At 42.7% G+C, this 16,043-nt stretch overlaps 1 protein-coding gene across 3 annotated transcripts in view; it reads left to right on the forward strand.

The window, feature by feature from the left end:
- Positions 1 to 16,043, forward strand: part of RCCD1 (RCC1 domain containing 1) — a 552,668-nt gene that overhangs the window by 148,082 nt on the left and 388,543 nt on the right. For all 3 annotated transcript variants that reach the window (XM_044078273.1, XM_044078274.1, XM_044078276.1), the window contains exon 4: positions 9,975 to 10,096. In XM_044078273.1, coding sequence (XP_043934208.1) covers positions 9,975 to 10,096 — 122 coding nt within the window. The remainder of the gene's footprint in view (positions 1 to 9,974; positions 10,097 to 16,043) is intronic.

Below are 16,043 nucleotides of genomic sequence, written 5' to 3' on the forward strand. Positions count from 1 at the left end.
CCTCCCAACATTCTTTCTGATTGCTCATCTTATTGAAAAATTCAGAGAGCAGCCAAGACACACACGTGTCACTCCCTGGTGATAAAGAAAGGGTGAGCAGATGTTCATCGTGCATACAGCTGCAGTCATTACAGATGGGGTTCTCCTGCCGTCAGGCAGGTCCTCGGTCGGCCGAATTCCAAAGTCTAGGTCCAGCGTCAGTTGTAGTCGCTTCTTCCCTGACGTCAGTGCGACAGGGGTATAAAAGAACCAGCCGACGCCATTTTCTTCAGTCTTTTTTGCCGTGCGGTGCCCGAAGCAGAAGCAGTTCGCAAGTGCCGGTCGGCCAGCTCCTGAAATTACGAAAATTTTGAAACCGAAGTCTTCTTTAAAGCTAAGTACCCCGTTGGGGAAACTTTTCTTGCCTCAGACCGATGTCAGACAAAGTTAACAATTGTATTTCTTGTGGGAAGCAAATACCGCATAAAAATTTCCATTCCCTCTGTATACCTAGTTTAGGCCCAGACCACGACGTCTCGGGCTGTCGCTTTTGTGTTACTTTCAATAAACGCACTATTAAGCATCGGGCGGAGTTCGCCCAGCACTACTTTGGGAAAGCTTTTAACTATATAATGTCGTCGGAGACTCCGACTCCTGTTTTGTCCAAAAAATGCAAGGACAAGGACCAACACGCGAGATCCGCGGCCTCCACCGACACCATGCCAAAACCGACTACACGTGGTCCGGTTCTCGGCGAGGCGCCTACGCAGCCCCTGACTACCGACGACGCTTCTCTGGCGGTGTCCTCTGTAACCGAGGCCTCAGGTTCCTCGGCCCACACCCCGACTACAGATACCGAAGCCACTGTTAGTGTTGAGCCTCATAATGTGGACAGGTCTACCTCCACCCATGGTGTCTTCAGGCCTTCCTCTTCCTTTTCCATCAAGGCCTTTACTAAGTCTAAATCAGCCATGCACTCCAAGAGACCTGCTGCACAGGGCCCATCTCCAGGTCCCATGCCTAAAAAGCAGATGCTTAAAATGACTGAGGATTTAATTACTCTTATCAGGGGTTCCCAACCCCCACCAGACAAAAGACCCAGAATGGAGGAAGAATCACCCTCTTCTGATCAGGGCTCCATTATTTCAGAGCATTCTGATGAGGAGGAACATTCTTACTCCCCTTTTGAAGACTCCGATGCAGAGGAGTCCATTCCTTCTGTATCACCCCCAGAGGATTACTCATTCGGGGAAACCTTGTATACCTTGAGGGAACACTTCCACTGGGAAGGCCAAGATTATTCAGATTCCAAGAAAAGGCTTAGGGAATTTCTTTTGCTACCTCAGCACAGGCCTCTGGCGATACCTCCTGTCTTGGACATAGTTGCTGATGTTTACTCGGAGGCCTGCCTTAATCCGGATTCCCTGCCTCCAGCCCCAGTCAAGCCTGATAGGTACTACAGAGTTCCTAACTCACACCAATTTCTTTACAAAAGCCATACTGCTGACCCTGAAACCATTTCTCAGGGCCCCAAGGGAATGAAGGCCTCTACTGCTAAAAATCCATTACCTTCCGAGAGAGATTCTAGATCCTTAGAAAGGTGGGGAAAAAAGGTATATACCTCGGCTACCCTAGCCATGAGGGCTTTAAACTGTCAGTTCCATATGCTTAAATATCAACAGTTTCTGTTATCACAATTGAAAAGTAAAATGTCACAACCTGAACAACCAGATTTGAAGGAGTTGCAGGATATGATGCATAATGCAAAACAAGTGGGTAAGCACACCTTACAATGTGGTTATGATGCTCTAGAGGCCTCAAGTAGAGCTGCTGTTACAGGATCAGTCATACGTAGACATGCCTGGCTTAGGGAACAAACCTTGCCTGATCATGTCAAAGCTAAATTACTAGATTCTCCTCTACAAAAGGATGTATTATTTGGTGCTAATGCTGAGGAGGTATTAAGGATAATGGAAGAAAAAGCTAAATCTATGCAAACTGTTAAAGATTTTCTACAGGTACAACCACCACGTTTTAGTAGAAATTGGCCTTCAAAAAATTGGTCCTTTCCAGCCACGGACAGACCCCAAAAAGGTAGATACAGGTGCCCAAGGGGCAGAGGACAATCTCAAGGATCGTATAGAGGCAGACAATGGCAAATTCCAACACCAAGAGGTGGCAAAGATAGTTCACAGCAATACAGGAAGCAAACCCAATGACTTTCCCCTTTGCATGCCAAGCAAGGCTCAAATGGCAGCACCCTTAGGAGGAAAGCTGGCATTATTTTCAAAAAATTGGCATATTGTCACAAAAGACAAATGGATCCTGGACATTATAAACAGAGGCTACAGATTTTATTTTCACACCCTTCCAAAAATGAGAGGCATGCCGAACCTGCCACACAATCAAAGGGCAGAGGCTCAAATACAAATTTCAAAGCTCATGGGCATGAAAGCTAATCAAGAGGTACCTACTCACGAACAAGGTCAAGGTTTTTATTCCAGACTATTCCTGGTGCCAAGGAAGGGAACAGATTGGAGACCCATTTTGGACTTATCCATCCTAAACACATTTCTACTCGTACCAAAATTCAAGATGCTCACTTTACAGCAGCTTCTTCCCATGCTGGGCAAGGGGTCTTGGCTAGTATCATTGGACCTCAAGGAGGCATACCTGCATGTCCCAATCAGACAAAGCTGCAGAAGATACCTCAGATTTCTTGCAGGTTCAATCCACTATCAATTCTCTGCATTGCCCTTTGGCTTATCTACTGCGCCCAGAGTATTCACGAAATGCCTGGCATCAGTAATTGCCTACTGCAGACTTCAAGGGATACAAATATACCCTTATTTGGACGACTGCCTGATCCAAGCGGACAGCAAACACATACTTCTGGAACATCTGGCTTATGTAACACGGTTATTGAATTCTCTGGGATACACAGTCAACAAAGAGAAATCCAGGCTAACGCCATGTCAGAAAATAATTTTCCTGGGTGCCAACTTGGACACAAACACCCAGATGGCCTATCTTACGCCAGAGAAGCAGGGGCAACTAACTCAATACTTCAAGACACTAGCAAATTACACCAGGCTTACTGCAAGGAAAATCCTGCAGGCTCTGGGATTCATGGCATCTTGTATTCTACTCATCCCATGTGCAAAGTTGCATATGAGGAAACTTCAATGGTACCTAAAAAACCTATGGTCTCAACACAGCCACAGTTTGGAAACAATAATACCACTAATTCCATGTTTGCAAAAGGAATTTCTATGGTGGGCTCAAGCATGCCAAACAAACACAGGTCTACCATTCTGCAAGCCTCAAGCAAATCAAGTCATCACAACAGGCGCCTCCCACTACGCCTCGGGCCCGCACATGACAGACCGGTGCATTCAGGGCAAATGGTCCCAAAAGGAAAAGCACCTTCACATCAATCAAAAGGAGATGCTAGCAGTAATAAATGCTATTATAGCTTTCAAAGACCTTCTGCATCCAGGTCAACTATTGATAAAGACAGACAACACCACAGTAATGTGGTACATAAACAAACAAGGAGGAACACATTCATACCCCCTATGCAGGCTGGCCATGTCACTTTGGAACATGGCTCTGGAGTTGCACATCGAGCTTCAAGCACAGTACTTGCCAGGCATGGAAAACAGGCTGGCAGTCAACCTAAGCAGAAATATGACAGATCCACACGAATGGAAGTTGCATCCTCAAGTTTTTGCAGAGATAATCCAAGCGTGGGGAAGGCCAGACATAGATCTCTTTGCATCCCACAAAAATCATCAATTAACAAAATTCTGCTCAAGGACATTTCATCCAAAGGCCTGGAGAGTGAACGCTCTGTCTTTCAGTTGGACAGCACTGACAGTTTACGCCTTCCCACCTCTTCTTCTACTGCCCAAAGTGCTTTTAAAAGCAAGATCAGACAGACCAAAGATGATTCTGATTGCTCCAGACTGGCCAAGACAACACTGGTACCCGCTCCTGAGGAGCCTGACGCATTCTCCTCCATGGACCCTACCTCTAATGCCTCTTCTTCTGACTCAGCACAGCTACAAAACTCTTCTGGGTCAGCTGAAAACACTCAATATGGCCGCATGGAAGATTCCTTAACATCACAACAGACCCTACTCTCCAAGGAGGTGCAGGATGTCATTTTGGAGGCCAGAAGGCCGTCTACTAGAAAAGCTTACTCCGCAAAATGGAAAAGGTTTTGTGCTTGGAATGAGAAAAAGGGCCAGGATCCTGGAAAACTGAATTTGCCTCGAATATTACAGTATCTAGCTGAGCTGCTAAGCAGTGGACTTTCATTCTCCTCCATCAAAATCCATGTATCAGCCATTTCTGCAGAATACAACACTGATCCACCTTTATTCTCTCACCCATGTTTAAGACAGTTCCTCAGAGGGACTAAGAATATAAGACCTCCAAGGAAACAACCAATTCCTGCTTGGGATCTTAATTACATTCTAGAAAAGTTAACCTTGCCTCCTTTTGAGCCAGCTGCCTCAGCAGATTTGCAATATTTGTCCTGGAAAACCGCTTTCCTTCTGGCTATTACCTCAGCTCGTAGGGTCTCGGAACTACAAGCCCTCATGGCTGTGCAGCCCTTTATCATCTTCCATCAGGACAGAGTTTACCTATGAACCAACCCGTCATTTATGCCTAAGGTGGTAACCAGGGTAGCTTTAAATCAGGCCATACACTTACCTACCTTTTACCCTAACCCTCAAAACAAAGGGGAAAGGCTGCTACATTCCTTGGACATCCACAGACAGCTGCATTACTGTTTGGACAGAACAAAGCCTTTCAGAAAATCAGAACAACTCTTTGTGTCCTACGCTGCAGGAGCTCAAGGGAAGCCAATTTCCAAACAGACAATTTCAAAATGGATAGGCCACTGCATACGTTTTTGTTACTCTTTTCATGGTAAATCTGTACCTGCAGGCATCAGACCCCACTCCACAAGGGCCACAGCTACCTCTGCAGCCTTCCTCAGAGGAGTTCCTACCAAAGATATTTTGGAAGCAGCCACTTGGAGTTCTGTGCATACCTTCACTAAACACTACCACCTACCTTTATACTCCAAAACTAGAGCAGGCTTTGCCACTGCAGTTTTGCAGGGCATTCTGGCTCCTCCCAGTTCCACCTAGTGCCTACCACCCCTTGCGTAGCTTTGGGATTCTACCCATCTGTAATGACTGCAGCTGTATGCACGATGAACATAGTACAGTTTTGTACCTACCATAAATGTTGATATTCGAGTGCTAATACAGCTGCAGTCCAGGTTTCCCTCCCTCCTTCCCCTCTTGGGACAGGCCTAGTGGCTACACCTCCTCATACAACCTGTTTGGGGTTATTCTTTTATGATGTATTTGCTTGCAACTACTGTTTTTTGACTATTTTGCATTGCATTTTATATATATATATATATATATATATATATATATATATATGTATATATATATCTAAAATTAGGTATTGCCTTCCTTCTGGGGGCACCTGACATCTGGGGCAAGAAAGACTGAAGAAAATGGCGTTGGCTGGTTCTTTTATACCCCTGTCGCACTGACGTCAGGGAAGAAGCGACTACAACCGACGCCGGACCTAGACTTTGGAATTCGGCCGACCGAGGACCCGCCTGACGGCAGGAGAACTCCATCTGTAATGACTGCAGCTGTATTAGCACTCGAACATCTACATTTATGGTAGGTACAAAACTGTACTTTTTGTTCTCTCTGGTCTCCGACATTACAAGAAATTCTGGACTAAGCTAATAAAGTTCCCTGCTGTCAGGGTGACTGCCGTCTGTACCTCAAAATATGGTTGCATGTTTGGATACCGTGATCCTACAGGATCTCATACTAGGGATCTTACTGATGATTGAAGACCGTAGCAAGCCTTCCACTTTTCAGGCTTGACTTTGCTAAATGGAAAAGGTTCTGTCATTGGGTAGTTTGTATCCTTAGTCACCACAGTCATTCAGTTTGTAAGTAGTCTTGACTTATCACGGACACCTGTATGACTTGGTCTCGGTTACTCTGCATTAAGGATATGTCTTTGGCATCTCTACTTATAATGGCCTTGTGGAGAGCAGGGTTGTGAGTCTGCAGCAGCTGGTTAAGCAGTTCCAGTTGTGCATCTTTGTTCATCTGTGACGAACTCTTCCCTTCTTTGGGACCTGAATTTTGTGATCATATCTCTTCTATTCCTTGCTAGAAACAGCTGGTTCAGCAGCTTTTCTGTTTTGTCTCTTAGAAGCTGCTTTTCTTAGTGGTCATCAGTTCTGTTCGAATAGTCTTGGAGCTTCAAGTCCTTTGTGTAAAACTGTATTTGGTCTTTCATGAGGATTGAATATCTATTTGGACTAACCCATATTCCTTCCCAAAAGTGATGTCAAAAACAGCTGTAATTGTCCTTACTGAACTTCATTTATCTCCCTGTTTTGTTAGTGAGAGACCCCCTTCCCACCTGAGTATGCACCATGAGCTCTATTTTTTTCATGAAGAGGGTGCATCATTTCCCCTTTATTCTACATAAGGAGTGCTTACAGTGGCAAAAGAAACTCTTTCTAAATTTATTGCAAGCTGTGTTGTGTATTGACTTCAGGTGGCTCAACACCATTTGAAAAATTCTGCTGACAAAGGCCATTGAGCAAGATGTATGGCCAGATATGCTTAAATATACCCGCGGTAGTGGTGCTGCGGTAGCATTGTCGCCTCACAGCAAGACGTCATCTCGCTCGATTCTCAGCTAGAGCGTCTTCTGTGTGGAGGCATGCGTGAATGGGCGTGCCATCGTTGAAGGTTGTGCGTCAGGGCTGGTAACTCGGCACGTAAAAATCCACTGCCAGACATTAGCAGACCAGAGTTCCACTGTGGCGACCCCTAACCGGGATAAGCAGAAAGACAAAAACAACAAAAGAGAATGCCTGGAAGGTCTGGAAGCAAGCAAATGCTATAGAAGACTCTAGTACCTGTCCATATCATGCTACATAACCAAAGCAAAAAAAAAAATCTGAAGAAACAAACCTATTTATCTGTGATATAAGTAATCATCCACATTCTTCAACCTTAGACAATTCTGGAGAGAACTAAATAGATTAACAGCCCACTACAAAGCCCAGACCAGCTCAACAACTTTCTCCACCTCAGACTTTGTTTCTGAATTCACTATTACCCTTTCAAGCCCTCACATCGCATAACTCCCCCAAACCATTACCAATTGAGCCATACAGTTCCCCCATTCTACCTCAACAGAGTAACCAATAAAGAAATCAAACTTATATGGTCCCTACTCAACAGTGGGCCTCCTATGCTCTGAGCGCATCCTCCCCTGGTTCATCAAAAACTACTATGATCACTTATCCCACCACGTTCAGTATGTCTTCTGCCTCTCACTGGCTTAACAAATATTCAGAAATGTCTGGAAATAAACTATTATAACCTCCACCTATAAGGTCTCATAACCCAACAATACAGCCAACTTAAGACCCATTTCCCTCTTACACACCTTTGCATACTCATTGGAAAAGTATGTACAATCAATTTACCTCATGCATCTACCAATACAACACACATTCATCACACAAGCTAGTCTTCATAATAATAATAATAAAAAAAACAGAAGCACTCACATAGCCCTATATGTACTGACACAATATTCAACAATACATATAAAGAATTCTTAAAGTTACAGTTGAGCTGAAACTTGGCCTGCAAACTATGAACCTAAAGAAAAAACAATGCAAACCCCATGTTCTTTGGCATCCCCAAAAACTCATCAAACTACCACTTGTTTCTTCTCTATCACATGACACATAACCCATCAAGCATGTCAACTCATTTAAATACCTTTATTTCCTGACTCAAACATAAACATCCTAAAGACGAAAATAAACTGCTCTTATGCTACCATAGCATTTCATAGTTCTTTACTCCAGAAGGAAGGAATGTAATAGCCAAAAACATCCTTAAACCTCAGCTAGAGATACCCTAACATTTCTAGCTTGCACCTCTGCTAAAAATCTCAGCTACAGTCCTTCTCAGACAAAATATATAGATTCTTTTTTTACCAGAATTTGAGCATCACTGCTCCAAAATCCAAAGACCGCCAGATGATTGCCAGTTAAAAGACAGAGACAACTTTTGCCTTATTCACAAGACACTCCACAGTGAAACAATCATCCCTGTTGAGTCACATAGTAACAATAAAAGATATGCTATACCAACTTTGGTCACAAAACAACAGTGCCCAAGTACTACAAAGAAATATACCATCAACTACAGACCACTCCTTCTGACACTCAAGCTATGGGGTTCACTACCCCCTGGCCTACATAACTTGCAAACATACAGCTCATTCCTAGCTGAACTGCGAACACATCTAACTCAAAGGGACAGCTTTATATGCTTCAATAGCCCACTGATAACATAACCTACCCAAAAACCTCCCTGTTTCAATACACCTTACACCATTTACTCACCACTGTTAATCCCACAAAGATGGTACTAATTTCCTAATTCACCCCCACTACTCAGGTACTTGATTGCCACACAGTCACACACCAACCTAGCTTATTCTTCTATCAACACTAACATCCCCTCACTAATCCTCATACTTGTGTTATACAAGTATGTACATTTAGCTGTTTTTATTTACTTTTGTAGAAATTACTATGCACTGTCATACTCTGTATGTATGAAGATCTCAGCTTCTATTGCAAAAAGACCGTTGTAATCTGCTCTGTCTTTTATCTGTATTTTCTAATTACTGTACTGCATGTTTGATGTGTTCTGTAGGTCCCGGGCTCTTTTCGTCTTTCATCTATATTTTCTAATTACTGTACTGCATGTTCGATGTGTTCTGTAGCTCCTGGGCTGTGGCTGAAATGGGCCCCCCTTGGATCAGTCCACTACCTCTGTCAGCAAACAATAAATAAAGTTCTGTTTCTGCTTCAGTAATGTCTTCATTATGTCTGTGGCAGTCACTTGGGCATCAGTTTACACATATACCAAGCATTATTGCTTTAGATGGGGCTTCAGGAGTTGGGCCTTTTTTAGTTCATTGGATATGGCCTTATGTTTTGCCTTTTCGCTGCCTTTGGCTCTACCTTCTTAGAAGGGTTCATTTACATTGCTTGGGGTTCTTAACATTAGTCAGTCACTTCAGAAAGCCTCCAAAGTCTGATATAACGGGTAGATGCTCACAATATCAGTCGATCTGCAATGAGGTCTTCTGCAGTCTGAGGTTATTACCTCCTATTTACTGACCACATCTCAGTCCTGCCATTCTGCAGTAAGTGCTGTTACCCACTGTGTAGATGGACTTTCCATCATTACTTTCTACCATAGGTGCTTATTATCTGTGGTATGCCAGACTTGTCTGTCTTGCCATTCTGCGATAGTACCCCTGTGTATAGACAACCTCTCAATCCTGTGGCTTTAGATGAGTTTTCTTGTAAGTTACCCAAGCACATATTTATATACCCCTGCGTGTTGTATTTTTTCTCCTGTTTTTCAGGTTGTTCTCACTAGCAGATAGGGATCAAATTAAATGGCAAAAGGGCTTTATGCCATCCTAGTGTGTGTTAGGATGACACCATGCATGAATTGGCAGGAAATGCACATGGCCCTGAGCACACGAATGAGAAAGACAAAATACTGCTACACTAGGGATAGAGAAAGAGGATATCCCAGTAAGTTATCTACTGCAGAAGGCCTTCAGTGAGTTTACAAATTTTTAATATAAGTACTGAAGATAGCAGGATGTAGCAATACCAGTTCTACCTCATAATGGGGAAATGCGTACTGCATAATAAAGAAACTGCCGGAGGACTGACAGTAACTAAGTAGCCCATTTATTTTATTGTTGTAAGAATAGCTCCACAAATATCTTCAATGAAAGTATTTGAGATTACTTTTTTAATTTTAAGTATATTCCAATAAGAACAGGTATAAAAAAATCTGTGTGTTTTTGTATAGGCATGGACAGCTGGGGCACAGTGTACTGGCAGATGAGACTGAGCCACGTATTGTTGAAGCTCTCCAGGGATTAGTGATGGTGGATGTGGCAGCTGGAGGCTGGCATTCCGTCAGTATTAGTGGTAAGATGTGGAGTAAACTTTGGATTTCTGGTGTACCCAGTATAGTATCATTTATTAAGTAATTGTATGTTTTGTAATGTTTGAAGCCAGTATTTAAGTGTATAGAAATGGCAGAAGAACCTTGGATAATTGAGTCTACTGAAGTCTTACAGCTAGCCCTCTAAGCAGCTCCTCTATACCATTCTTATTTTTTTCTGTCCCAGGTACTGTTAAATCCATCGGTTGAGTTGCACTATACCTATACTTCAAGCATTACATGGCATTCCAGAGCCCTTTCACTCTGTCTGAGAAGTAGCATTTCATTAAATCAGTCTTGTTTTGCACTACCACCCCTGCCCTCTTCTCTTCAGCTCCATCATCCCTCATACTTCTGATAGTGTACCTTATACAGATCATATCCCGTCTTGTCTTTACCATAGTTGTTTGTGTCTGTTCTCATGCCCCAGAGCATCTTAGGTTCATAGATTGGTACTAGGCTATCGGCCCTAGGGCCTATACAAGCCTAGCCATAACAATTCCCTGGCTATTTCTTCCCACACTATTTACTTCCCTGGACCCCTGTCTAGCAGGGCGACTGATGTGATCCCTGGGGTGAATTTCCTTTCTCCCATCCAATCATCAAGGTTCCTCTTGAAGAGGGCCAAAGAGATGCTCTGCTTGACATGTATGGGCAGTCTATTCCCGAGTCTGGGGAGTCTGTGGGTCAGGAACCTATCCCTCCAGCATGTTTTGTTTATTGTGATGACAAGGTTTAGATCCCTGGAGCATGTGGCTCTGAGGGATTGGGATTTCTTTGTGTAGCATGTCCAACAGCTCTGGGTTTGACATGGCCTTGTATGTTAAGCAAAGATCGCCTCGGAGTAGACGATATGCGACAGAGTATAGATGGAGTTTTTTAAGGCGGTCAGCATAGGGCATCTGCTTTAGGCCTATGATTCTTTTAGTGAGATATTTCTGCAGCCTTTCTAGTTGTTGCAGATGTCTTGAGAGGTGCATACCAAATGGGGCGTTGTATTCCAGAATGAGTCTAATGAGAGATGAGTACAGTGGGACAATGACCTTCTTTTTTCTGGATGAAAAGCCCTTAGTGATGAGGTATGCCACATAGAAGGATTTCCTGACTGTTGTGGCAATGTGGTTACTGAAGGTGAGGCCACTGTCCACCTGTTTCACTAAGTCTTTTATCACACTTTCGGTATTTAGTGTACTGCCACCAATGTGGTAATTTACGGGTACATGTTTTTTCCCAAAGCAGTCCCACATAGCAGTTTTGTAATTCTCCATTGCAAATTTTCTACTACCCTAAACTTCCTTTCATAAGATGAGTAGTTGAAATGGATACACTACAGTTTTACCATTGCTTAGTACAATGAAAGGGCACTGTCTGTGCTGTGCACCCAAGCACTTTACTGATCTTCATCATTGCCCTTTCACATTATATTGAATAATGACTCAGCTTTTGGGTGATTCTTCTTCTTTTGGCTTTTTCCGGTTAGGGGTCGCCACAGCGGATCACTTGTCCACTCATGATTGGCAGTTATAACCCTCAAATCCTTTTCTACTTTTGCCCTTCACAGAACCATTTCTCAAAGCAGCATATATAGATAGTCTTCATTTCCCCACAAATGTACATAGTTTTAATACCATGCAATAATATTTTTTCCTTTAAAGGCTATTTCTGAAGAAATATTCATGGTTGCCCTTCTACATTGTATTGAATGATTCAACATCTGGTGAGATTCTTTTCCTCCTTCAGTTTACCTAAATTGCTACCTCTCAAAGCATATATGTGTGTCTTTTTTGCTGTCACAAAAGTTTGACATTAATACCATACAGTAATACTTTTTGCCTTTAAAGTTTATGTATGAAAAAATCTTTGTAGTCAAAAAGCATTCTCTTAATTGTGCTTAAAGCAGGCATCTGGAGTAATCTTAACCAGCAAATTGATAAGATGTCTTAGTTAATGTTACTCTTAAATTCTTAAGGCACTGCTCACTACAGATGTGAGGTATATGACTCCAGCATAGATGTTTCCCATCATGGAATACTATGCATCTTACCCAGCAGTGACAAATAAATGCTGAGTACAGAATATGATACTTCAGGGTAAAGTTGTAAGGACTAGTGTTACTTTTGGCAATATGCTGGTTTATGGTATATAGAGAAGAAGAAAATGAGTACAAATTATTGCATATTATATGACAAGGGGGTGTGGATGCTTGCCTCCTGCAGCAAACCAGAAGTGTGGAAAAGGCAGGGGTCAAAGCATCGTCATGGCTGTCTGGATGACCACCCCTGTGGACAGCTGTCTCCTCCATGATGGATACCCAGCATGGAAAGCTAAAGTGGTGTAAGTCTGATTATAGGGAGGCTCAATGGATGGCAGGCATGAAGGCAAAAACATAAAGGAAATTAACTTTTATATGTGATCTGTTCATGATTAGGGCTTCTGGAAAATTGTACCTGCATTTTTATTTGTAATTTTTTTAGTCTTCTCACAAAATGCACAATTTTTGAGCGGTTTGCAGTATTAACTAACTATTTGACTTAAATTGTTGAAGCTACTTTTTTAAAACCAACCAACTGAAAGATTGCAGCAGTTTAATAACATGTTACAGCATGTGGTAATAAGAGAGAGATAGTAAGCCACTTTTCTAGTGACTTAAACCCTGGTGTCATCTTTACTGGCTATGGTTTAGACTTTAGAACCTAAATCCTGGTAGTCAGAAAAGGTTTTAGTGATGCAAAGAATTTAACAATAGGTTTGGAAAGAGATGAAAGTGCATAGCTGCCAGTTGATGAAACGCTGACCACTATGTTTTGTTCTCTGTGGCTGTGAATGTTTCTGTTCTATAAATACTTCACCATGAAAGAATTTTATGAGAAGTTTAAATGTCCTGGCTGTTTAAAACATTGAATGTGTAAGAGTTGAAAACCAGTGATTCCTGCACATTTAGAGACATTAGTGCCAAACCAGAGGTGAATTTCTGGTTCCCCATCCAGATGTCAGTTTACACTTGTATTGGATTTGGGAGGAACTCTGCTTCATATATATTGGAAGCTTGTTCCAGAGAAGGAGTAGTCTCTAGGATACATTCCTGCCTCTCCAGCAGGTCCTCTTCAGAATGGATAGTTATTTCTGCTGTTTGTCTTACAGGTATGAAGAAGATCCATCAGAGTGGGATCCGAAGATGCCTTGTATGCCAAGCATAGGTCTCCCCTCAGTAGCCTGTAGAGGACAGAATACAGGTATAGGGCTTTGAAGGGGTCTTCATAGAACCTCATATTTATGTCCTGTGTTGTTTTAGTGAGGAACGTAAATGGACATTCCAGTTTGATGTGTCTTGTTAGGAACACACCAAAGGGGGCACTACCCAGTGGAAGATCAGTGAGCGATGAATACAGTGGAACAATGACCTCCTTGGACCTAGGTGCCATACCTTGTTTACAAGTTGCACAACATAGAATGATTTCCTCACTACCATACACATGTGATGGTCGAAGACTTGGATTACTGTCTATCTCAAGTCCCTGACTACTGCATTGACTCTTACGTGCTGCCAGTATGATAGCTACCAGGGATGGCTGACTTCCATAAGGAAACTATTACACATTTCTTGGCATTTAGTTTTAGTCCATAGCTCTGACACCAGTTATTTGTCTGTGTCAGCCCCTCTTGGAAAATATTAGTGTCATTAGAGGATTCTGACTGCTCCTAATTTGCAATTCTCTGCAAATTTGGTCAGCCAGAGGCCCTTGACCTCGACCTCAACTTCAGAGAAGTAGATGCCAAAAAGGAATGGTTACAGGACCAATCCCTGAGGGACTTTGCTGGTGACTGTGTCCTGTTTATAGAGGAGGACTCCCCTATTCTAACTTCTGGTTACAGATGGCTGTCCACTGGGTGACATAAGGGTTTTCTTGAGTTTGTCAACAATCCCTGAGTTGAGGTATTGTGTCAAAAGTCTTGGCCAGGTCTTAGTAGTCAGTGAACCAGTTTGCTCTTGTCCATTGCTTTGTCTGCAGAAATGCATAAACTATTTATACCTGAAGTCACAGCAGCTCTGTCCGCTGTGTAGCACCCAACTCAGAAGATGGCCTAAAATGCCTGCTTTTAGTGATGTTGGAAAGAGATGTGCTTCCCAGAGCAATCAGTTTTCTCCTCTAAACCTAGGTCAACATCTACAAAATTTAATTTGCAGATGGAAGTGATGCATTGCTGGTTGTAACATGTCTAACTTGTCACAAACTACTGTGCATCAGTCCTGGAAGCAAGGCTGTACTGCTGATTGTTTGCATTACAGCTGTGCTTCTAGGATTTTCCATTCACTTATTTTAATAATAGGGTAAACTATTGTTTGCTTAATAATGTACCCTGTAATTAAAAAAATGCATTAGAGAGCTTATCTAATAAATTCTTTAATCATCTTTATCTCCACTACTTGCCAAACTTCAGCCCTCCTGCGTGCAATTCTGGACTATGGGCCAAGTGAGCCTGGGGTTAAAATTATGAGGACTTATTTCTTTGGTGTAACAGTAGCACAGAAGTTTAGAGCATCAAGATCTATTTCAGGCTAATGAGCTTGGAGCTACAGCACCATCGCCACTCCCCCTGCCCCCACCTGATAATTTAGCCTTGCCCATATGATCTGATCAGTTGGCCTACTCATTTTTCTGTAATGTGAGAACTGATCACAACAGGCCATCATTCAAACAGCCATCAAGACTTTATGTGGCCCAAAGCCATCCTCCGACTGCTAATCTGTGCACGTGCATACTTGACAGCCTGTATGACTTCATCGCATGCATGTTCCTGCGCACACCCCAAAGGTTTACCACATGAACATTGTTTGGCAGAGACAGTACATGTCTTCTCCAGAAGGTGACAGCACTACAGCAGGCAGGACCATCTCCATTACACAGGATAGGTTAACCAGTGACATCTGTTCCCCCTCCCTTGATTTCCATCTTGGCTACACCAGAAATCAAACTACTAATTGATCTTTGGTCATAGTCATGGCTTCAACTCTTTGTCCACATAACCGGACTTGTGATTTATGTTTTTTTTTTTTTTTTAAAGTTGCTGCCCAGTGTATTTTATTTTATTTATGTTTTATTTACCAAGTTAGTTCCAACAGGTTAGTGAACTCTTTTCAGACAGACCTGAGGTAGTAGTGATATTACTAGTGGAAATGTGGCCAGATCATCAGGGAAGAACATCCACTACCCTTTTTTGATAGGTGCCTTGGGATCTTTCACATTACAGCCTGTGATATCTGCTGTCAATTTTTGTAGTAGTGCCATTCAACTGAGCTACCACCAGCTCAGGCATATGGGGCCTTGGCTTAATATCTCATCCTAAAGGTGGCACACTGAAGAGGGTAGTACCTCATTATGCTGCAGTGTCGGTGCCACCTGAGGTGAGAATAGAACTCACAGCCTTCTGATCTTCCAGCAACATAACCAGGCTTGCTATCAATTTAGCCACTAACACTGAGAGTAAGATATTGTCACATGCAGCATAATAGGCTTAAAAATGCAGGGCAGGTTGTTCATGCTTTTTTTTTTGTATGCATGTGTGTGGTGGTGGAGAAAGGCCTGCCCTATCCGAGCCATCAAGTCCTCTTCTTGCCTTTGTGACGTGTTTGGTTTTCCCCAATATCTGAGAAAAGCTGTGTTGTTAGCTAGAATGAGAGTCTGAACAAGGAAAGTGATTATTATCTGTGGTTCATGTTTATGCTCTACCCTTTTTCCTCACCCCATGCCTGAACCACAGTCATAGCACTGTGATGTATGTCCACAGAACTCCTGGTGCTTTTCTCCATATTTATGTTATGGTTCAGCCTATGCTATCAACTGTGGGTTGTAGTGCTGCCAGAAAATCCGTCACCTTACTACAGGTGAGCTGTAAGTTGCTGCACAGTCTTATTCCCGTATTACTTCTTAA

Source organism: Protopterus annectens, chromosome 7.part0 (assembly GCF_019279795.1).
Source record: "Protopterus annectens isolate FY-2018-M chromosome 7.part0, PAN1.0, whole genome shotgun sequence".
Classification (NCBI taxonomy): Eukaryota; Metazoa; Chordata; order Ceratodontiformes; family Protopteridae; genus Protopterus; species Protopterus annectens.